This window comes from Phoca vitulina, unplaced genomic scaffold (assembly GCF_004348235.1).
Source record: "Phoca vitulina isolate PV1807 unplaced genomic scaffold, GSC_HSeal_1.0 scaffold25, whole genome shotgun sequence".
Taxonomy (NCBI): Eukaryota; Metazoa; Chordata; class Mammalia; order Carnivora; family Phocidae; genus Phoca; species Phoca vitulina.
Genome location: NW_022589728.1, coordinates 14,252,855 through 14,277,234, shown reverse-complemented (window position 1 = coordinate 14,277,234; position 24,380 = coordinate 14,252,855). Strand labels below are relative to the sequence as shown.

Sequence of the window (24,380 nt, the reverse complement as noted above, 5' to 3'; positions counted from 1 at the left end):
CTTTCATCACCTTTCGTCACTTCCACAGACCCCTGGTCTGTATTTGATCATCAACATAGCCCACACTTAAAACAAGGTAGCAACCTAATGGCAGAAACCTAATAAATAGGATTTGAACGAATAAGTTAATGAAGAAAAGGAGGAAGAAAGTTAAGAAAGTAGGGGCGCCTGGCTGGCTCAGTCGGAAGAGTGTGCGACTTGATCTCAGGGTCGTGAGTTTGAGCCTCACGTAGGGTGTAGAGATTACTTAGATAAATAAAATTAAAAAAAAGAAGAAGAAGAAGGGAGGGTAGGAAGGGAGCAGAAAAGGGGAGAAGGAAAGAAGGGAGGGAGAGAGGACAGACTGATTGTGAGATCCATGCTTGGTCAGGTGGTCAGCCAAGGATATTCTTAGATTTTATCCGGCTAAGAGCTAGCAAAGAGTTTTAAGCCAGTGATTTAGGAAAATGCAAAGGACACACTGAAAGGTAGGAAGGCTGAAAGCAGGCAGGAAGTCCATATCCTGGAAAGAAAAAGCAGAAGCTTCAACAAGGCAGTAGCTGTGTGAGAGTGTGTAGAGCTAGTATGTAGAGGGCACGCTCAACAGGACTAGGTAATGTCACTAATGTGTACCAACAGCTTCATTCCAGAAAGGCGACTGGTTTCACAGCCACCTGGCATTTGGGGCTTCCGCGGAACACCAACATCATAAAATAAAAAGTCCGCAGTGAGTCAAAGTGCTGTTTACAGCAACAAACTAGAAAACAGAATCCAATATAATAGTTTGATATTATGCATATTGAAGTGTTTTATGCTACAAGTCCGACTCCATGAGACATCCTTCTAGCAGACTACACAGTGCCTTAGCAGAGGCTGGCTTGCAGAGAATAAAAGTAAAGCAGAAATTATTTAGTCCCTGCAGCTGGCTGAGTGATATCAAACTCTCCTAACGCCCCGGGCAGCCATTTTGAGTTCAGATTCGGCTGTGGGTCACTTACGTTCACCTCTGTGATATGGGGAAAGATACAAAAAAGCCGATTTTGAGATTCAAAATAGAGAATTAGGGGCGCCTGGGTGGCTCAGTTGGTTAAGCGACTGCCTTCGGCTCAGGTCATGATCCTGGAGTCTTGGGATCGAGTCCCGCATCGGGCTCCCTGCTCGGCAGGGAGTCTGCTTCTCCCTCTGACCCTCCTCCCTCTCATGCTCTCTGTCTCTCATTCTCTCTCTCTCAAATAAATAAATAAAATCTTTAAAAAAAAAAAACAAAAACAAAAACAAAATAGAGAATTAATGCATTCACAGAAAAACGTGTAGCTTTATTCGTTCCATAGTTGTGCCTGGATTAAATCAAATTTGAAGAAGGGCATATGTTTAAGTCTATGGTTTTCTTCAAGTGAGGCAATGTCCCTGCATTGCAAGAAAATACTCACTAATCCTACTGAACACTGTATATTTATTTAGACTCAATGAGTATTTTAGGTATGTTATTCCTAGTTACAATCACTTATATAGGCTTATTTCTCACAATCTTATACATGTAGCCTAAAATACTGCCTTCTTTTATAGAACACCAATTACTGTGAATAATTCCCATTCAATTGTGGAATACAGTATACACTTCATTAAACTGCCCTGCAACAGAGCAGCTCCTGACCATGTTTGGTATAGTTGGAGTATGGAATTAACATTTCAAGTTTATCTTAAAAAAATGGAGACATGTTCAGTGATATAAAGTATGAAATACATTAGGGATGAGTACTAAATAACCTTCAGTACATGCATTTGTAATGTCCTAAAACATAATATTATTATTGTTATCAGTTATATTATTGTTATCAGTTAGTAAACAGTTATGGCTATGAAGGTTTGCTTTTTAGTGACATGTATCATGGAAATGACAGTTAATGCACATTTATGTCTCATCATGAATCCGGACCACAGCCAGATCTCCTACTCTATCCAAACCCTGTTTCCTTGTGAAACTTGAATTCAGTTACATGGTGTGTCGGACTGTGTGTCTCACACTTACACTCATGTTGCTTTGATCTCACTGTAAACATTCACTGAGTCATTTTTCCCACAGATTAGTATCTCCAAACAGAATTCAATACCTAAAGGTTCGAACAGCAATGCCACATCATATCCAAGGGAACAACTTAATGATATTTCATTAATCTTCTTTTAGTAATTTTGTAGCAAGAGACAGGATAAAAATAAAACTTACCACCACAATATATCGAGGTCTGTACTGAATGGTTCCAAACAAACCCAATATGACGACTATTATATGTAGAAAATTTCCAAGAATTGGTGCCCACTGGAAGCCAAGGAAGTCAAAGATTTGCCTCTCCAATGCTGAGAGCTAAAATAAAGCAAAGAGAGTCCATTAGCGTCTAATCCAAGCATCATCACACCATTTTAATATTTATTTCATGCCTAGAGAAGTCTCCATATTCAATTTCAATCACACTTATGGACATCATCATCACTAGAGTTGTGACACCCATTTCATGTACTGTTTTATGCAACTTCTTTCTGAAAATATGCTAAGATAACTTTGAAGTTATAAAGAACAATGAGATTTTAAACCTATCTGGAGAGCTTGACATATACTCCTTAAATCATTTTCTCAGTAGAAAATCCCGGCAGATATTTTAGAGTATCATATTCTATGATATGAGTTCATCATTTCTTAAAAAAGATTTTATTTATTTATTTGAGAGAGAGTGCACAAGGGGGAGGAGGGGCAGAGGGAGAAGCAGACTCCCTGCTGAGGGGTAGCCCCACATGGGGCTTGATCCCAGGACTCTGAGATCATGACCTGAGCCAAAGACAGCTGCTGAACTGACTGAGACATCCAAACACCCTGAATTCATCATTTTTTTTTAAAGATTTTATTTATTGGGGCGCCTGGGTGGTTTAGTAGTTAAACGTCTGCCTTCGGCTCAGGTAGTGGTCCCAGGGTCCTGAGATCAAGCCGCACATCAGGGCTCCGTGCTCTGTGGGAAGCCTGCCTCTCCCTCTCCCACTCCCCCTGCATGTGTTCCCTCTCTCGCTGTGTCTCTCTTTGTCAAAAAAATAAATAAAATCTTTTTAAAAAATTTTAAAAAAACGAAGATTTTATTTATTTATTTGAGAGAGAGAGAGAGAGCATACAGAAGAAGGGGGATGGGGCAGTGAGGGAGGGACAAGCAGACTTCCCACTGAGCGGGGAGCCTGATGTGACTGGATCCCAGGACCCTGGGATCATGATCTGAGCCTGAAGGCAGATGCTTAACTGACTGAGCCACCCAGGCGCCCCCTGAGTTCATCATTTTTTTAAGTAAAATGATTGGCTTAGTATAACACACTAGAAAAAAATAACTACAGGCTTGAATGCTAGAACTGGTATATGATTTTGGAAAAAATAAAAAATAAAAACCCAAATCTCCTACTTACGCCTGCCTTCTTGTAAGAAACATAAATTACCAAATATGTTTGGTTTCCTTACTTTCATCAGTCCATCACTGATGATAATGACTAACCACTTTTTCAAAATGAAGCTTACTGATTTATTTAGCTCTGGGCTCAAGGCTCCCATGTAAAACTAAGTTAAGTAATTCCTTTGGATCATATTTTATTGAGATCATACACCTACATGAAAATTCATCCTAGATTAGGCAAAATCCATTTTGAATAGAGAATTAAAAATTACGGGACCATTACAATTGTAGACATGCCACAGTTTATTACATTTGCATTATATACAATTACATTTTAATCAATTATACAATGTATTAAAATATACACTTCAATAATTTGTGTATGATTGATGAAACAGATAAATTTCATATAGTCCAGTGAATGCCAATGTCATTATCATATTAAAATGATATTTATTGTTTTCTATATCTAAACATTTTATAGTTCCACCTGCTGTATTTGGACACCAATTTTACACACTTCAGGCATTTTTCTAGATTTACTTTGATAAAATAGTAATTCTAATAAAATGATCCAACGATTAGCTATGTTGATGGCACTAGAAACTGCAGATTTGAAATGAAAATGGTACCCTAGGTATTTTTCTAGTTATGTGGCAGGTGTATGCCTGAATAGCTTTAATTTCCTTGGACATAAAGAAATGTCCTCCATCCAGAAAGCTGAATTTACCTTGGTTAAAATTCACCTTCAGCAAGCTGTGGAGAAGAGAAACGATCAAACGCCTAAAGAGAACCACACCAGAACCACATTCATTTCATGGGCATTTCCTGATCATCAAGTGATCTGTCACCATCCCCTGCTCACACAAATGAGAGGATGCACAGAAATGGCTAAAATGCAAAATAATCAGAGCGAGGTAAGAAGCAGCACCATGTTTTCAGTTTTCAATCCCCTGTTTGTTTGTGACTCTAATTAGTTCCCTGGAACGTTCCCCTAAAAATGCAGCATTTTATTTATTGGCCCATCAGCGATGTAAATATGCAGTTTTTTATGTCCAAACAGGATGGATGTGCTCAGATAAAAAAGAAAGCTTGAAGAGCAGCTGCAGGCAATTTATTCTGAAAAGCAACCCTATTTTAAAGCTGTCGCGCATCACAAAAACCTTTAAAGTGAACTTTTCAAACAGGAAAATCCATTTTCTTTTCTGTCAGAAGATGCATGGATAGCATTCTCTTTTATGATATTAAAGAAAACACACATAATGAAAGAGAAGCTGAATTAACACCACTTATTAGAAAATCTGCTTGTTTTCTTGGAGACACTGTATCTATTAAATTTATTCTCTGATAGCCTGGCTCTGTGGCGCAATGGATAGCGCATTGGACTTCTAAATTTATTCTCTGATAACTTACTTAAAAATGATTCATGATGACATGAGATAAGAGCACAAATCAAAGGTCAGAAAAAATCTAAACAGGGAGGGGATCATATCGAGTATTAGAAGAGAGGCAGCTTTAATAACTCTTCAAACCATGAAAAGTAAGTTTCAGTAGTTGACCCAGAACAACACGGGTTTGAATTGCACAGGTTCTTATATGAGGATTTTTTTCGATAAGTACAGGATGGCACTGTAAATGTATTTTCTCTATGATTTTCTTAATAACATTTTCTTTTCTCTAGCTTACATTATTGTAAGAATACAATATATAATACATAAAACATACAAAATATGTGTTAATTGACGGTTTCTGTTATTATAAGCCTTCCAGTCAACGGTAGGCAATTGGTAGTTAAACTTTGGGAGAGTCAAGAGTTATATTTGGATTTTCAACTGTGGGGGGTGGGGAGGGTTGGTGTTCCTAACCCTCCTGTTGTTCAAGGGTCAACTGTGTTGTATTTTAAAAAGTCAACTAACAACAAAAAGCCCTTCCAAAATAAACAGAACACCATTGCATTTTTTTACTTGATTGTTTGATCTAATTTCCATGTTAAGCTATTTTGTCATTTAGTTTATAGGCAAATATCTTCTCTCTAAATGTCATAATCTCTAGAGACACCACTTACGCCTTAGAGCTTGACATTAATAATAATGACCCAGAGCCACTAAATGAAGCTAAATGAGATCCAGGTTGCTTTGTTAACTCACAGAGGATGAATTCATTTTAGAAATCTCTGTCAAAATGGTTCTCATCAATGGAGCAGGCCCGGGAGTGCAGATTGGGTGCATCTCTTCCCAAATCCATGGTCAGTGACCTCAAGTTGGGAACTTGACATCAACCATTACGGGAATATGTACAACATGGACATTGGGAAATGCTAAAAATTAGGGTTTTGTTTGTTATGAGAATCTATTGTTAAACGTTACCTGTGCACCACTGAATACACCACGTAGAAAAGAGTGCTTCTGATTCAGAAAGGTAATGAAAGGAAGTGATCAAATGTGCAATGTAGCATGAACAGAAAGCATCCAGACCTGATGAGCACAGAAGAATGGAGGGCTCAAAGATGGTACCAGCAGAGATGCCATAGCTAAGAAGAGAATGACCGAGACATCTGAAGAATTTGAGGTATAAATGTAGAGAATTCAAGAAAATATAGGCAATAAGACACTCCAGGGAAAGCAAAAAACCAACCAGTCACCCGTGTAAAACAGGAAGCAGTGATCTAAAGAACAATGAAATAATTTCTAAGTGAACCGTAAAGTAGGTAAGACTCTGGAAGCTATAAGAATATGAGGAAAAAGGATATGTTTCTTTTCCTAATAAGATAAAAAATAAATTCAATCAGAATCTTAATAATAATGGAAGGAAAGATAAGAGAGGGAAAGAAAGAAGGAAGGAGGGAAGGGAGGAAGAAAGGGAGGGAGGGAGGAAAGAGGACCAAATCAGTGATGCAAGGAAAGCATGGTTCAAAGATACCAAGCAAATTAGAATGGGGAGTTATTTTGAATGTAAATATGAAGAAGCCATTCAAACATTCTCCTTGAGTGGCAGAGGGATGGGAACCATTGGAACTACTGGAGAGAAATGTAACCCTAGCTCATACTTGGGGCTGCGTGAAAAATAGTCCATACTCATTATCATGTAAATGTTGCTTACTGGATTATAGCTTTCAGAATCAAATTGTAGAAAGTTTGAAAGCCTTCATTTTGCTTATGGAACAAAATGTAAGTGCGATTTGATCACATAAAGCATATTTAACAAGAGTTGGGAAAGGCTTAATGTTCTGTATGTATGGCAATGGGAATGGAGTGTGCTTTAAACTTCTTTCTGCAGGGTCAGGCATTTCCTTTTACCAGGCTCCAAGGTGGGAATATTCCCTATAAATCTATGAATCATTAACTGCAACCCACTTTAACCACACATACCAATAACTCAAGAAATATTTCTGCTTCCTTATTTTATGTCCACACAAATAGGAGCACCTTTAAAACACAGTAACTTTTTTATTGATCCATATATTATGTTTAATGATTCACATGGTATTTTGTTTAATTGCTCATAATTATTACTAATTGTGAAAATTAATTTATACTTAAAGAGCTATAAAAACTCCAGGTGACCAAACATTTCCCTGGGCATTTACCTAGGCTGGGTCTACACAATAAGCTTCTGCTCAAACAAAAGCTGGGTTAGAATGTTCAATCTTAAGGAGTGAGTACCCTTGGAGATTCAACTTCCCAGTAAGAAAAGTGAGCTGGCTTTTGCTCTCATTCCCCTTGGACTTTTCCCCTGCTCACTGGAGGCAGACACAATAAAAAAGATCAAAACAAGGTTCTTCATGGTGGCAGAATCATAAGAAAGCATTTGATCAAACCATAGTTCTATAAAAGACTGAGAAATTAAAGCATATTGTACGACTGATATTCTCATCTGTATAACCTCTAGCCTAGGGATTCATGTAGTCAGTATTTTATAACCATGAAGGATCAAATCTTTCCTTAAAGTGGGAATTTAAAAGCTCTAATTAATATTCCTATTAGCTAAATTGATATATCTCAGGCCATTTCAATTAAGTTTTGAGTTACTAGAGTAGGTTTCTTTGTGTCTAGGAAGTGCATGTAGCCCTCCTCTCCACCACCATCATCCTTGCTTCCCTTGCTCTAAAATCTCATGGCTACTCAACTCCCAGAGGATTTTTCATGCTTGGAGGTGATAATGACCAACTTGTATGCTCACAGACCTGTCCTAGGCCAAATTATGGTCTTATATTTCAAGCTATACTTTGTGAATATTTCTTCATGGCTCTAAAAAAAGGATCAATAGCATTTATATAATGATTCTGTTTCATAGAGCCATGTCACAAAGAGTTCTAACAACTTGGAGATTTACCACTATGCTAAAGTAGGCGCTATTCCAGAGAAGTTTCTGTGTGTTTGTAGATAGGTAACCAAGCCTTAGGAGGTATGTGTTCCTCTTCTAGTGTATCCAAGAATTCTAGATATGGCCTGTTCGTGATTTGGTTCATCCAATAAAGACAGGAATAATGTTAAGGGCTTCACAATTTCTGCCTGGTTTTGTATTATCTTCGGTAGGGTTCGATGGCAAAGGTTATTCCATTGAATCTAGAAACCAATCATTTAGTGAAATGAAGAAAGTCAAATCAAGTTTAATATATCACCTCCTTTTTCTGTTGCTTGATTTTTAGTACCCTCTCCAGTGGCTGAATGGCCATTAGTGTTTATGTAGCTAGATGTGGTGGAACCATGAATGCTAGGGGGAGTATTTTTCCTTAATGCCAGGTATGACTAAGTTGTTCGTCGAACTAACTTTACTAGGAGTTCTCACAAACCTTCTTGCACCTATAAGAAGGTTTCTTTCCAGAAAAACTCATTGAAGTAGTATTAAAATTCAAAACTTATGATGTAGGTATTAGGATTTTGATGTAAGTCCACAGAAGTAGCTATAAAGCTCTACCAACAAGGAATAATGGAAAGGAAGGGACAAATATTTCCAGTACATATACTAGGATACATATCATATATCTCAGTAATATCCTATTTGAAATGTATTTGAAATGAAAATATTATGAATAAGCCCTTATTTTTTGCCTAGAAAATAATCACTTTCATGTCAATAATGAGGAAAATTACTTGGGCTATGTGATACTTAATGATCAATAGCAATACTCAGCACTTATGTAGCAGTTTTTATTTTCAAGTCGCTCTATTAACCAAATTCAAGATACTCTGACTTCTTCAAGAAGAATTAATTGAAAGAGGATTTGTAGTAGTTGGTCTTTCTAGAGTCCAAAGTATGCTTTGAACGGCAGGCATTACAAAAACCACATGATACCAGATCATACATGAGATGATTAATGAATGTAATGCAGAAAGACAGGAGAGACAAGCATAAAATAGTTTTAAAAATAACTTTTAATCCAATCATTAGAATGTCATCAGTGATTTCTTTTTAGATTTAGTTTTTTGAACCTAAAACCAATTATCTTTTCTTTTGTGTAAATTCATTCATTTGTTCAGCATGTACCACTTCACAGTTGCTCTGAGGGTATAAGGATGAATGGCAGAATTCTTGGACTGGAGAAGCTAGTTCATACTTTAGTGGGGAAGAAAGACATAGACCAAATAATTATAATAAAATATATATACTGTGGTACAGCAGTGTTCAAAGAGCTATAGGAACACAGAGAAAAGTGTTTTAACCTCTGCCTGGCATGACCAGCATGTTTAAGACACCTTTACAAAAAAGGTGCCTATTGAGCATGGTTCCCAAAGAATGGTCAAAACTTTTCATGCAAAGAAGAGTGGGGGCAATTAAATTAACAATGAAATACAATTAAAGAGCAATTAATTAAAACAATAAATTAAATAATTAAAGTTTGTTAAATTAATTAAAGAACAATTAAAGCAAAAGGCACAGCAGAACATTTCAGAGTGCCATAAAATGCCAATTTTAGTTCCACTAAATTTAAGTCCACTTTCAGGAATTTATCTTAATTGGACAAGTCGAGGCAACATTGCATAGTGTTAGGGACATAGACCCTTGAAACAGACTGGCTGGTTTCTCAAATCCTGACTGTCACTTATTAACATGTGATCCTGGGCAATATACTTAAATTCTCTGTGTCATGGCTCCTCATCTGTAAAATGATAGAATCTATTTCATCATGTTGTTTTGTAGACTGAATGAGTTGATATATATAAGACACTTAAATCTGTGCCTGATGCACATATATATGCACACATATCACACACACATATGTCTGTGTGACATATATGTATATGTGTGTATATGTGTGCATATATACACTATATATATATATATATATACACATGTTTGCTCATATAAGGATGTTCACAAAAGTGATGTTCATAATGAAGGGGGATAGAAAACTAAGTGTCCGATATTATGACATATTAAAAGTATATGTTGATAAGATGAACCACTACCTATCCATATAAAATAATGTAGATTGATATGTATTGATTTTTTAAAAACTGATCATAATATATTACGTAGGACAAAATCATGTGTACATATAATGACATTCTACTTGATAACAAGAAACATATCTAGTCATTCAATCAACATATTTTGAGACCCTACTAAGTGTATGAAATGGTTGTGTAGCTATCCATGTAAATCTGTGTGTAGAAACATACAACATTAAATCCACTTGTCTAAACTGTAACCGAATACTGGAATCTTGGTCATTTAAACATTATTGCTATTTAAGTTTTTCTAAAAATTTTACTCAACAAACATGGATTACTTAAGAAAAAGATTTGTGCTTTCTCCCATCATGTCTCTCTCCCACTCTCTCTCTCTCTCCCCGTCTCATTCTGTGTGTGTGTGTGTGTGCACGCGCTTTTTACCTTAATCCACACTATTTTACATCGACAGCATACATACTGAAACAAAACATCAAGAAGCATGTTTAATCTTATGCATGCCGTAGTCCGGTCTATTCTATTGTATCTCATTAGTAGTGCAAGTCTAGACCAACTAAATTGGTTTCCAACCTACCAGTTGGTCAAGAATTGTCGTTTGCTAAGCACTAGTATAGCACACATGCTGTGGAAGATACTTCCTCAGGGGAAGATGAAGAGCAAGGTGTGCCTGGCTAAAGAGTTTGTGATTTACCTTGTTAAGAAGCCATTAAAGGTTTTATCTCATGCATAAAAGAGTTTCATAAACAGTATTATGCTTTAGAAAACCCCTCTGTCAGAGGTTTGGAAGTGTTTTTATCCTGTTTTGTAATGGGAATAGAGAGGTAATGGGGGTAAAGTAAGACTTGGATTGAAGGTAGGGCACACGGTGGAAGGTATTGCAATTTTCACATGAGAGACGATGGAACCCTGAACTAAGAAGTAAGACAAGGGAAATCAGAACAGAGACAGTGTAGAAATATTCAAGAATGAAATTTAATGGCCACTTATATGTGAGAGGTGAAGGAGAACCCAGGTCAACTTGGCTTACATCTTTGCTCTGACCAAAGAAAACTTGCTGGGTGGATACTGTTACAATCATTAAAAGTGAGGTGAAAGATTACAGTTTTGAAGCTGATGTGTTTGAACTCCTTACAAATCTTACACAGCATCCTATTACATATTCCAACTGTGGGCTTTCCCTATCTTTTTTATTTTTTCTTCAAAGACAGATTACAACCTAGTGTGGATGGTCCACCAGTAGATTGTGACCTTGATAATACCTCAAAGCAAGGAACTGTGAACTTTGCCACTGAACTCAATACAGGTATGGAAACCTCCTCCTTTCTGTCAATATGTACATAAAAAGTCAATTTAGATTAAGCCAAATATAATTTGAATAACTGAAATAATAGTAAGAACTGGGTAAAAAACATGCTCTAAGGAAATCTAAAGCCTACTAAAAATAACTTCTCGGTTACCTACTGTTAGGGATTATTTTAAACACTAGTCTTCTTATATCAACCCAGTTAGCTTAGCTAAATATACAAACTTTCAAGCTCCGGGGTTTAATTATAAGAAACGAGCTTCTTATAATTAAGTAAACTTTTAAAATGCTTTGGCAGCAAACATTTTAAAAGGATTCTTACATTTACCAATAGGTTCTTTTTTAAAAAAGAAGATTTTTATTTATTTATTTGAGGGAGAGTGAGGGCAAGAGAGATCACAGAGGGAGAGGGAGAAGCAGACTCACCACTGAGCAGGGAGCCGGATGTGGAACTGGTCAGATCATGACCTGAGCCGAAGGCAGACACGTAACCGGCCACCCAGGCACCCCTTTACCAATAGGTTCTTATCCAGAGAGTGGTTTTCATACTTGTTTTCTAGTGCTGCAGACACTGATACTGATGCAAGACAAACCCATGCCAAAGACAAACTAGGGGGAGGATACGCTCGTTCAATAATACTCTGAGTAAGAATTCCGCAAAAATTAGGCATAAGGGAATAATCTGTTAGTATTTGTTCAAGGATGTCCCTTGACCTCTAAACAGTGTGATTTCATCATTTGATTCAGCTTCTAAGTATCCTTCCCCTGCCAGAAATTATCCCACAGCCTAACTCCTCCAACTTTGCCAAGCAGAAGCCGACCTTAAAAAAATGCAGTTCCAGTCCATGAATAGCTCAAGCCAGGAATAAGGCAACTATTTTAGCAAAAGCCCAAAGTGTCAATTTGTTACAGAACAGTGATTGAAGATTGAATTTCAATCCTCCAGTGGAGCCATAATGGATCCAAGAACACTAAAGTTGAACCCCCTAGGCTGGGTGACCTATACAATCCCACAAACAGCTGGTGAGAACATGCCTGCCGTGGCATTTAAGACTCCCATGGAGGTTTTACTTAAATGGCAACCCAGCATGAGAAGACAGAAGAGAGGGTTATGGGCCAAAAGTTTCTTCAAGGCCTTTTCACATTTTTATTTGTAGTAGAGACCACCTGCAAGAATGCCTTCTTTCAAGAATTCCTTTAAAGTATACATTTTCAGCAAGAAGTAGATTTTTCATTTAGGAATGAAATTAAATGTTTCTTCTTTCGAAAATGATACAGAAAAAAAACCCAAAAAACTTGAACATGTCAAAGCATCCATGCTATAGAGAAGCTCTTCTCATTTGAAAATTAGAGTGTACAATTAACTTTAAGCAACAAACAGTTGATGGTGTTAAAGTAAGTTAACACCATCAACTGTTTCTTTTTCTTACTATGGTTCTCTTTGCCTTTCTCTTGCTATCCTGAATGCACTATGTAGCAGCTGCTTGAATATCCTGTTGCTGTCCATATTCTGGGAGGGTGCTGGTAGGTGCTGCAAACCGCTGACAGTGGAACATATTCTTGGTGGTAAAACTAGTGAAAACCTCTGACAATGTCTGAGGTGTTTCTGATGTAAACTTGCATTGCATTTTCTTCTTCACAGCTATCACTGCCCAATAGCTATGATCTAATTTGGTGAGGTGGTCTTCATTAACTTGATATGGGTGTCTTTCATCTTCAAAGTTTCAGGGGACAAACTGATTTAACCCCTTTTTAACCATGCTCAAACTTTTTGGACATTAAGATGTTTCTCAAAGGATCAGTGAAGATTGATCAGCCTCTTAGCGCCCAGTGTTTTAGACTGTAAGTGTACAAACAGACTAAATAAAACAGAACTTATCCTATGATCTGTCTTCTGGGCCCCCCTTAGTGACAGGGGTTGAGTAAGTGTTAATTTTATGAGTTCTGGTGCAGGTATGCCAATCATACAGAGATACACTTTCAACATCTTGAGCTTTTATCACAGCCCCACTCATTCCCTTGCTTCTACTGAGGATCCATAATTGTAATGTTCTGTGTAGGGATAATGCTTTTCCCCACAATTTATGTACAATTACTATAATTACTGTTCCATACTGAGCCTTAACATGCTAATATTACAGAACATATTTGTGATACTTTGACCTATGTCTCAAAGAGCCTTATACATTTTTTTAAAAGATTTTATTTATTTATTTAACAGAGAGAGACACAGCAAGAGAGGGAACACAAGCAGGAGGAGTGGGAGAGAGAGAAGCTGGCCTCCCGCTGAGTGGTGGGCCCGATGCAGGGCTCGAGCCCAGGACCCTGGGATCATGACCCGAGCCGAAGACAGACGCTTAATGACTGAGCCACCCAGGCACCCTTCAAAGAGCTTTATATTTTAAAATAAAAGAAGGACTATTGTTTTTACAAATCTATTTCCATTTCTGATAAATTTAGGGGAAGAGGGAGCCAATATTTGCTAATCACCTACTGTGTGGTAGGTATTACATTTTGTATCATATACCCTATAGTATACCCTACAAAGAGGGTATTTTTGCTTTAATTTTACACGGATTTAAAGGGCAACTAATACACTCGAGAATCAACATGAGAACCTAGCTTAGTCAGGCTCCAGAGTCCAGATTCTTTACACCATAGTATGGCCTTGCCCTGAAGGTTTACATTAATTCCTATATGGCTTAAATTTTTTATCAAAAATATATATACGGTTTATAAAGTTTACAGACATCTTCTCAGTCGTGCCTGCTTCATGAATTTGTTTTCTGATCTGTGGTAGCAAGGTTGTAAGAACAAATTCAATAATTTCTAGGAAGTAATTCAACAAAACAGGTAAGATTTTCTCCTGCAGGAAGATGGAGGAGGCATACTTTTCTGTATTATTCTGCTAAGTACATCTACAAACCTGAGACATCACATTTTAAACAAACATAAGACTCTGAAAGGTGGAGAGAATAGCAACCTGAGGAATAATGGGATAGATGGTGATTTCCCTGGGTTTTCTTTTTGCTGCCTATACTCCAGACTTGGAATTATAAAGCTGGTAACTCAGAAATGCCAGTGGGTGCAGACAAAGAAGTCCTTCAAAACTTGTTCTCTCTAGTCCAAGGACCAGGAAAAGGGCATTGCTAGCTCAGTAAGAGAGAAAACTTTTAGGCAATAACCACTCTATTCCAGTCAAACACCACACAAAAAAAGTGCAGCCACTCCCTCAGTGATGCCAAGAAGGTAGAGTGAGGAGCCTATAATTCTGCCCTAGTGAAAATGTAATAAGGCAAGGATGGTGTCCGAGAAGTCCAAATAGGGAGTTGAGACTTCCATCACTGCCAGCCAATAATGGGTGCTCTCCACCCTGGAGTGACCGTGGTGACCACATGGGGAGCTAGAACTTCCACTCCTACCTGGCATCTCTCCTTTTGGTGAGTGACGAGGCATCTCTCCCTTTGAAAACTAGTGGAGAGTTCACGCTTTCCCCCATGCCCAGCGGTAATGAGGCTATTCCCACCCTGGTGCCAGTGGAGATGAAATTTCCATTCATACCTAGCAGTAAAGAGGTATCAGTGGAGTCTGAAAGGGAAATCTGTATTTCCACTTCACTTGAAGGTTGCCCCACCCTCTTCTCTTGCTAGAGCAATGTCACCAAAAAGACAGTTAAAATGGAAGGTTTAAATAAGATCCAGAGTCTCATTACATAATACAAAGTTGTCCAGGTTTTAAAATCACTTGTCATACCAAGAACAGGAAGAACCATGAAAAAGATAATAGATGCCAACACCAAGAACAGAGAGATGTTAAAATTATCTGACAAAGATTTTAAAGCAGCCATGATAAAAAATGATTCAATAAGCAATTATAAGCATACTTGAAACAAATGAAAAATTAGAAAGCCTTAGCAAAAAATAGAAATTCTCAGTAAAAAAATAGGAGATATAAAGAAGAACAAAATGGAAATTTCAGGACTCAAAATATAATAACTAAAACAAAAAGCTCAGTGGATGGGCTCAACAACAGAAAGGAGGGGACAGAGGAAAGAAGCAATAGAATGGAAGCTAGAACAATAAAAATTACTCAATTTGAAAACCATAAAGAAAACAAATTGAAAAAAAAAAATGACCAGAGACTCAAGGGCCTGTGAAACTATAACAAAATATTTAACATTTCTGTTACTGGACTCCCAGATGGAGAGAACAAAGAGGGTGAGACTGAAAAAACATTTGATGAAGTAATGGCTGAAAACGTCCCAAATCTAGCAAGAGAAATAAACCTAGAGATTGAACAGGTTGAGTGAACCTCAACCAGAATAAATCCAAAGAAATACATGACAAGATGCATCATAATTAAACTTCTGAAAAGTAGAGACAGGTAAATTATCTTGACAGCAGTCAGGGTAAAACAACACTTAAAGTATAGGGCAAAATAATTTTAACAACTCATTTAACACCAGAAACTATGGAAGCCAGAACAAAGTAGCACAATACTTTTCAAATACTGAAAGAAAAAGAATTGCTAACTGAAAATCTCATACCCAGCAACAATATCCTTCAGGATTTGTGGAAACCAAGATATTCTCAGATAAAGAATAATCAAGAAAATTTGTCATCTGCATACCTACCCTAAAAAATTGGCTAAAAGAAGCTCTCTAAACAGAAAGAAAATGATCAAAGAAGGAATCTTGAAACATCAGGAAAGAAGAAAGAACACAACAAGCAGAGATACCAGTAAATACAGTAAGCTTTCCTTCTCCTTTTGAACTTTCTAAAGTATATTTGATGATTGAAGCAAAATTTATAACATGGTTGTGGTTCCAAATATATGTAGAAGAAATATTTAAAATAACAATATTACTAAAGGGGTAGGGTAAAGGGAAAAAAATGAGGTCAGGTTTTTATATTTTACCTGAACTGGTAAAATGATGACACCAATAGACTGAGGTAAATTATGTCACCCCAAGAGAATCCACTAAAAAAGCTCTACATAGAGATATACTAAATGACACTATAGATAAATCAAAATTGAATTCTGAAAAATGTTCAAGTAACCCACAGGAAGTCAGGAAAAGAAAATAGAGACATGAAAAAAAGTGAGAAACAAAATACAAAATAAAATGTTAGAATTTCAATCCTTAATATATCAAGAATCACATTAAATGTAAATATATCAGTTAAAAGATAGAAATTGACAAAGTAGATTAAGAAACATGACCCATCTGTATGTTATCAATAAAAAGCTCACTTCAAATAAATGACATAAGTATGTAACTGGACTTACTTTTTTCAATTCAACCTGAGAATCTTTGTCTTTTAAGTCAAGCATTTTGTCCAATTATATTTAGTGTGATTAATGATATGTTTGTATTGCTTTTATTATCCTGGTTTTGTATTTATTTTTCTTGCCATTTCTAGGCTTCTTTTTTCTAATTCTCTTCTTTTGGAATGGTCATCTTTTTCCTTCTATTTTCTCCTCTTATTAGTTTCAAGCATATGGACTCTACTTCTTTATTTAAACAATTGCACTAGACTTCTTAGCATATTCATACATAAGTTATCAATGTCTACAGTTAGTCATTATCTTTCTCTTCTTCCTAAACAATACAATGACTTTAGAACACTATAATTCCCCAAACAATTTTTTATGTATAGTTTTCTATATTGACATTATTATTATTATTTGTTTTATTTAGTCAATGTTTGTATCTGATTTTTCCACGTACATGTCATCTTCTTCATCATTTATTCTTGTCTCTAAGACTTTTCCCTGGGAAAACTTATTTTTTTTCTGAAAAATATATTTTTGAATTTGTTAAATGAGGGTATCTTGGTGGCAAACTCTTTCCATTCTTCTTCACTTGAAAGTATATTTATTTCATTCAAATACTTAAAAACAATGTCAATTAAGTATATTTTGCTTCCTGCACGTTAAAAAAATGTGTGGGATCATAGTGCTAGTAACAAGTGAGCTAATTATTTTTCCTCTGAACACAATGTCTCCTTCCTGCTCCACCAACAGATTTCAAAATCTATGTCCTTGAAGTTTGATGATTGATTATAATGTATCTTTGTTTGGATGTCTTTTAATTTATCTTTCTTGGTAATTTTTGGTTTTCCAGTATCTGATGATTGGTGTTTTTCATCAGTTCTGAAAACTACTCGGTGAAAATTCTCTTCAAATACTTACACTTGACCTCTTCTGTTTCTCTTTTTTTCCTACCAGAACTCCATACAGGCACATAGAACTCATTACATCTTCCTCTCTTTTCATCTACATTTCTTAACTCTTGTTTTTTTCTACTGCATTCTGTATAATATCCTCAAAAATATTTTCCCATTCATTTCCCCCCATTCTTTTGAATTTTCTAAACTCATCCATGAGTTTTAAAAAATTAATATTATATATTTTTATTTCTGTTAATTGTATATGGTTCTTTCTTCAATTGTGCTCAGTCATTTTGCTCTTTTCTTACATTAAACCTCTCTTTTACTTATTTATATTAATTTATACTTATTTCATATTCTATCTCTGATATCTTTGTGGGTTTAATTCAGCTTGTTTAATTCAGTTTGCTTTTTCTATTGCTTTACAGGTATGGTGCCTTGGTTCTCTGTATATTCTGAATTGTTGATTTTGAGTCTAGTTCCTTGGAACTTTACCTGTGGGAAATTTTATTTGTTTTGAAAGTAGATAACCTCCAAAAGGATTTTTATTTGCTTTTGGATTTTCATTTGTATTTGCCAGGTGACTTGAGACACTAATAGCCTACTACTACTTGAATTTAAATTCTTTGCTTATAGATTTTCTGGATCACCCAAGTGGTGTGAGTTTAGCTTACCAATCCATGTGAGGACTAATCTATTTTATGAACATTCAGGAGAAATTTTTATTTTTCTCCATGTAGTACCAGGATTGGAGGAAGATAATTTTACTTACCTTCGGGTGGGTGGGTTGGGAGGCTTGGGTCTAGTTCTCACCTTCACTTTGAAGCTATAGCTGTTTGGGGTTCCAGCTCTATAAAAAGGTTTTTCTGGCAAAAGCTCAGGTTTAGAAAAACTTAATTTTTTATTAGTTCATTGATGCAATTAAAACATTTTTTAAATCTGACATTTACAGTTGTTTCTAATATCAGTGATGTTCAGGAAAATTATTCTACCCTATTGCCAGAAATAGGTCTTCAAAGATGTTTCTGATCTCAAGTATTATATTGCCTCTATTACATGTTCCTCTTATAGAGTTACAAAGAAAAATATCTTATTTCAAGGAAACAAAATTCCACTGATAGGTTTTATTAGGACATTACTGACATAGGTCATCTATATGTTTTGAGACAAAGTGGAAAATTGCACTCATCTAGTTCTCCAGCAAGGGATGTTACTGTTTCATACTATACGTTAGAACAAATAAAAGTAAAAGTCTTCTTTTATAATAGTGATTAAAATCTGATTTTTCATTTTAAGCTATGTGTTTTTAGAAGATCATGGATCAGACTATGGTGACTAGAAAAAATACTGCATGCTCATTCTCACTATGTAAACATTAGAGGGCAAAACTGTAGCATGAGATAGAAGGTTTTAGTAATCCAGGGCCTGGGTCAGCTCATGTTTTTATCAGGTGGCACACATGTAAGGAATATAGCAGTGTTTTGCATCTGGTGGCTGTATGATAAATATTTGTCAAATAATATTCTCTTCAGAGAAAGAAAGGATACTTTTTTTATTTTTGCAGTGAATATATTCAGTGGGCAATCTTGCTTTAAATCATGATAGATGTAGTAAGTAAAATGTGTATTTACACGAGTTGAATGAAATAAGGGCAATGGTTTGACAGGTAAAGTGGGGGAGTTTATTTTTTTGACTTGGGACATAAGGGAAATAAGGAGACGAATAACGCGATGATTTTAATGGTATATTTTTGCATTGACATGCTAAAATGGTAACATAAGTCTTCAAGATATACATATGACATTCTTCCCCGAATTGTCGAATTCTATATAACCTTTACATTGGAAGGAGATTTGGGGATCTTATTTCTTTGTCTCCACCACAACCACCACCATCTGTTTTTCCTCTTATAGCCATCTCTCCATGGCAACACGTATTGATTTACCAGCGTGATTGCAATTATATGGCCAACTTTATGTAACCCTGTCCTGGCAACCACGAACCCCGCAATTTTCTCTTTCTACCTTTGCATTCAGAGTCACCTTCTGGTGGCTGTGTTGCTGCATTTTAGGGCACACCACACAGAGGGGCGAGGTGGTGTTTTTTAGTCAAAGGTGCCTTTTATCCCAGCAGCCCTCTCAGGGCCAGAACTTCTCCAGCAGTTCTTTTGTGGAAGTTAAGGCCTGACTGGCAACTGCAAGTGTACATACTTGTCAACAGCATTAACTGGGATTTTAACATACCAAACCAGACAAAAGAGAAGCAGGGTGGCTGGCATCAAGTTCAGAAATAGCATGTTTCTTTTTCCTTTGTTCCTCATACTGCCATTCCGGATACAACTTAATGAGAACTGGATGCTTCTTTAGTCACTGATTATTAAATCCAAAATAACGGAAACTGTGAACGGACCACTTACCAAGACTGGACTCTTGTTCATCTTTATGGTTCAACTAAGAAGAGCATGCAGGTGTTGCATTATGACAGATTGTCAATGCAAAGAAATCATTAAACTCTCCGGAGTCAGCATACTACTTTTATTCTAAAAACTCCTAAGTTAATCAAAAATAAGTCTTCTTTAAATAAATGAGAAAAGGAAGACCTCCTTAGAAAGTAAAACATAGGACATATTAGAACTGATTACGATATGTGAATGTAGCTCAAACAGTGGTCGACAAAGTCTTTGCTCTTTATTTCCTCAACAATTGTCTATCTGTTGCACCACAATATTTAGAACATGTTGAATTCAGTAGTTCCATGTTGAGTAAATGAATTATGTCCTGGGTCAAGGCATTAGAAACTCAATGGAAAGACCCACATCCTCAACCACTTTGGTATTTTGCACGTGGTAAGACTTGATTAAACACATTGGCAAAGAAATGTGATCAAAAGTTCATTTTTCCACTCAAATGGAGTAAAGGTAGAGCGAATGTTTCCAAGAGAGAGGTGGCTCAAGCCAAAGATGCAGGATCAAATAAAATGTACATGGCCAGCAGGATCTCTGACATGAGGTTTATCTACCAACAATATTTCAAGAGTAAGCATGTTTGACACGTTTCCCATCTGACTTCTGCATGCAAAAGTCTTCTTGCAGAAAGTCCTGGCACAGTGACTGGTTAGTTTTTACAGTGATATACCCCTGTTGTCTCTGAATGCAACTCAAATTACAAACTCATTTCCAAAGGTCTCAAAACACCTGTTCAAACATAGCTTCTTGTCCTTTCTGACCTTTGTAGGCTGAGTTAAAAGTCCTTTTCCATCACCACACACTCAAACAATACAATACTCATTTCTCTCGGTTTTAAAGGGGCTTCCTTATTTTTCTCTTTTATAATAATTGCTAAGGCACAGATAAGCCTTATTTCCACAGCTCCTTTGTTTTCCCTCTTCAGCATGAATTCAGTTGCACTGATATTTCAAATGAAGTTAGTTTGTGGTTAAGCAACAAGAACAACAAATACCAAAAACTCTCTGGTCGTAAAACTTTGTTTAAACTACAGAAGTCCTAACAAAAAAGATACTGAACTCAAGTGGAGTTGGGGAGCCTAGAGACTCAACTTTTGCCCTTGCCTTCTGCCAATTCATCCCATTACCCCCTATCCACTAGGGAGGAGCCGCATTTGAAAAATACTAAAGTAGATGATGAAATTTTATTCATACATTCCAGAGTAGCCAATAGAAGTTTTCTCTTCTTCAAATCATTATTCACTATAGGACTTTGCATCAACAATACAATATAAAAATGTTTTCTTCTCTACTCTCTGTGTAGGACTAAGTATGAGGCAAAGTCCATCCAAAGCTCACAGTTAAACTGAGGAAATGGGCAAATTAATCAGCCATACACATACTGTGGAACAGTGGAGGGGAGGAAAAAGAGAGCAGCAAGATGACATCAGGACCCCAGCAGATCTCCAAAGTGCTTCTGGGACTCCAAGGTCAGGATTTATAAACATAATAAGGAATTTACATTGTTCTGCTTGCACCAACCAAAGACATGTTTGATTTGGTCTTGTATATTCTCTCCCCTTCCCCACTTCCAATACAAAGGCAATCGTGTTCTAAGAATATGTACAATCTTTTACAATGTATAGCACACCTAATTTTCTAGGAACACCAAAGTCTTTTTATCTGTATAAAATGCAATGCTCATTTGGCCTCAGAGGAGTTTAATAAATATGGCTTTTCCTTGAGCATCTTACTCTTTTTTTCTTAAAAGATTTTATTTATTTATTTGACAGAGAGAGAGCACAAGCAGGGGGAGCAGCAGGCAGAGGGAGAGGGAGAAGCAGACTCCCCGCTGAGCAGGGAGCCTGATGCGGGGCTCGATCCCAGGATGCCAGGATCATGACCTGAGCCAAAGGCAGATGCTTAACCTACTGAGCCACCCAGGTGCCCCTTGAGCATCTTACTCTTTTGAAATCATTTCTGTTCTCCATCTTTGGATAAATATTGTTTGAACATTTTTAACTGTGTTTCATTGTAGAGAATGTTTCAAATTCTAACTTCAATTCAGCCATTGTCAATGATGTTCTAGGAACCGATCTAGGCAATACCAGAGATTAAAAAAAAAAAATCATTATTTTCCTAAAAGGGTTGAAAACTGAGTAGGGATGAAAAGTCAAGTTGCCAAATGACAAAGCAGGATGAGATAAATGACGAAAGAGAGGTGTAAACCAAATGCTGTCCTCGTTCAAAGGAGAAGATGGAATTATAGATTCTTAAGTGTTGTCCATATTTTTCAAAAGGAAAAGAGGAGATGGTATGAAAATAAAAAGGTAAACAAGTTTTTTTTTTAATTTTATTTATTTATTTGACATAGAGAGACACAGCGAGAGAGGGAATACAAGCAGGGGGAATGGAAGAGGGAGAGGCAGGCTGCCCGCTGAGCAGGGAGCCCGATGCGGGGCTCGATCCCAGGACCCTGGGATCATGACCTGAGCTGAAGGCAGATGCTTAACGACTGAGCCACCCAGGCGCCCCAAAAGGTAAACAAGTTTTACTGAGGGTTGCTGGAGTGGAGGAGGGTGGGAGGGATGAGGTGGCTGGGTGATAGACATTGGGGAGGGTATGTGCTATGGTGAGTGCTATGAATTGTGGAAGACTGATGAATCACAGACCTGTACCCCGAAACAAATAATACATTGTATGTTAATAAAAAAAGGTAAACAAGTTTTAAAGGCCATGGTTTGGCGGCAAATGGTGAAGCAAAGGAGAAAAAGAAATATTTACCAACAAAAGTGACACGATTGAAGATTCCAGCAAAGGGGTAGTCAATGTGGACAGGCAAACTATGAGTTTCTAATCATTTGTTGGTCTTCAACACTATTTCTTTCCTCACTAGGAAGAGCATTTGTTCATTCTTCAATTCATATATTCGTTCTTTCAATGAACATATATGGAGGGGTCTGCTAGGCTCCAGAGGTACAAAGGTGAGCAAAAGGAGAGTTGTTTGTGCCTCTCAAAACACGAGGATGCCATAACATACGTGTACAGGTGTGAGTGTAGGTGTGCATTTGTATGGGTAAATATAAACCCAAATATCTGAATAAAAGTTAATTTGAAGACATTTATCTAGAAGTGCCGATCATTTAAGGGAGGAAAAAGAGGGATGAAGAAAGGGAGAGAAACTGGTAGAGGGAGAAGGCTGGGCGAGAGACAAGAAGTGTGTCCACCTGCAGAAGAGAAAGGAATCCATAGGCTACTCTAAGAAAAAGAATTTGTCCTCTGCCATTAGTAAAACTATTTCAAAAAGGATTCATGCCGTCAATTTCTAAGCAGAAATTTTACTTCTCGGTAAAAATGCAAAAAGTTAACGTGACCTTCTCAGCTGCTAGCTGGTTTTACCCGATCACATCACTTTCAAATTTAACAGTTGTCAGCAGAAAGATGAAGGAACATACCTGTTACTGAGGCTAGATTTTACATAAGATGAAAACAAAGGCATGATTTTATCTTTTTAAAAAAGATTATTTATTTATTTGTCAGAGAGAGAGAGAGAGAGCACAAGCAGGTGGAGGGGCAGAGGCAGAGGGAGAAGCACGCTCCCCGCTGAGCAGGGAGCCCAATTCAGGACTCGATTCCAGGACCCTGGGATCATGACTTGAGCCAAAGGCAGACGCTTAACTGACTGAGCCACCCAGGCATCCTAAAGGCATGATTTTAAATTAGAAAAAATAACTTATGTAGTACAAAGGCCTAAAGAAGTGCAGTGGGGAAAATACTATCCAATTCATTTAAGCATGCAAGAGTTTGGCTACATTCCATTTGATAAGGTGAATTCCTGACAGCCTATCTTATTTTGCTGAGTGTTTGGATGAGGAAAGAATAAAATGAACAGGACAAGAGCTCTTCCTTAAGGGCCCTGTGAGTTTCATCGAATTTTAGGGAATACTATAGAGTTTACAAGTAAAATGAAAGCATTAACATAATCTATAAATTTTATTCACTCTTATGGTTAAATGTTTTCAAAATCTGTCTTTAATTTCTCTAAAGGGAGTCTTACGTAGAGTGGGATTTTACAATTAAGTACGTGGAGGGAAGCAAGAATGATGTCTAATGATAGTAAAATAGAACTCATTGTGGTTTCTTATTATAATATAATTTATTGAAAACTGTAATATAAAAAAAGGAATACTTTTAAGAGGAAATTAACTCATCCATAATTAGCCTACTGTTTCCATTTTCCTAAGTTCCTTTTTGTTATTTATTCATTATTTATATATTAAAAATTGTAAACACACAAAAGATGCATTGTTGCATCCAGTTTTTTTTTCTCACTTAACATAATATAAAAATTTCATGTTGTTAGGGTTGTTGCAATTATTATTTCCTGAGGTACATTTTATTCGCTGGATTGACATGCCATCATTTACTTTATGTGTTTATTCCAAGAAGGATTTTTTTTCACTAGCATTCATTGAGTGCTTGCAGGTGCCTGGTCCTGTGTGTGGCGGGTAGACACAGGGATGAAGGGGTGCACAGCTAGTCCTTGGCCTTGGAGCAATGTGAGAACCCCACACAGAGGAGGGGCCATAGTGGTACGAAGGCAGTAACCCCGGGCTTCCCTGAGTCCTGATTGGTGAGTCAGATTTAA

General features: G+C 36.8%; 1 protein-coding gene across 2 annotated transcripts in view; it reads right to left on the bottom strand.

The window, feature by feature from the left end:
- The window catches only part of NKAIN3 (sodium/potassium transporting ATPase interacting 3), a 619,197-nt gene that overhangs the window by 285,326 nt on the left and 309,491 nt on the right, over positions 1–24,380 (bottom strand). For both annotated transcript variants that reach the window (XM_032421632.1, XM_032421633.1), the window contains exon 2: positions 2,204–2,341. In XM_032421632.1, the coding sequence (XP_032277523.1) occupies positions 2,204–2,341 (138 nt within the window). The remainder of the gene's footprint in view (positions 1–2,203; positions 2,342–24,380) is intronic.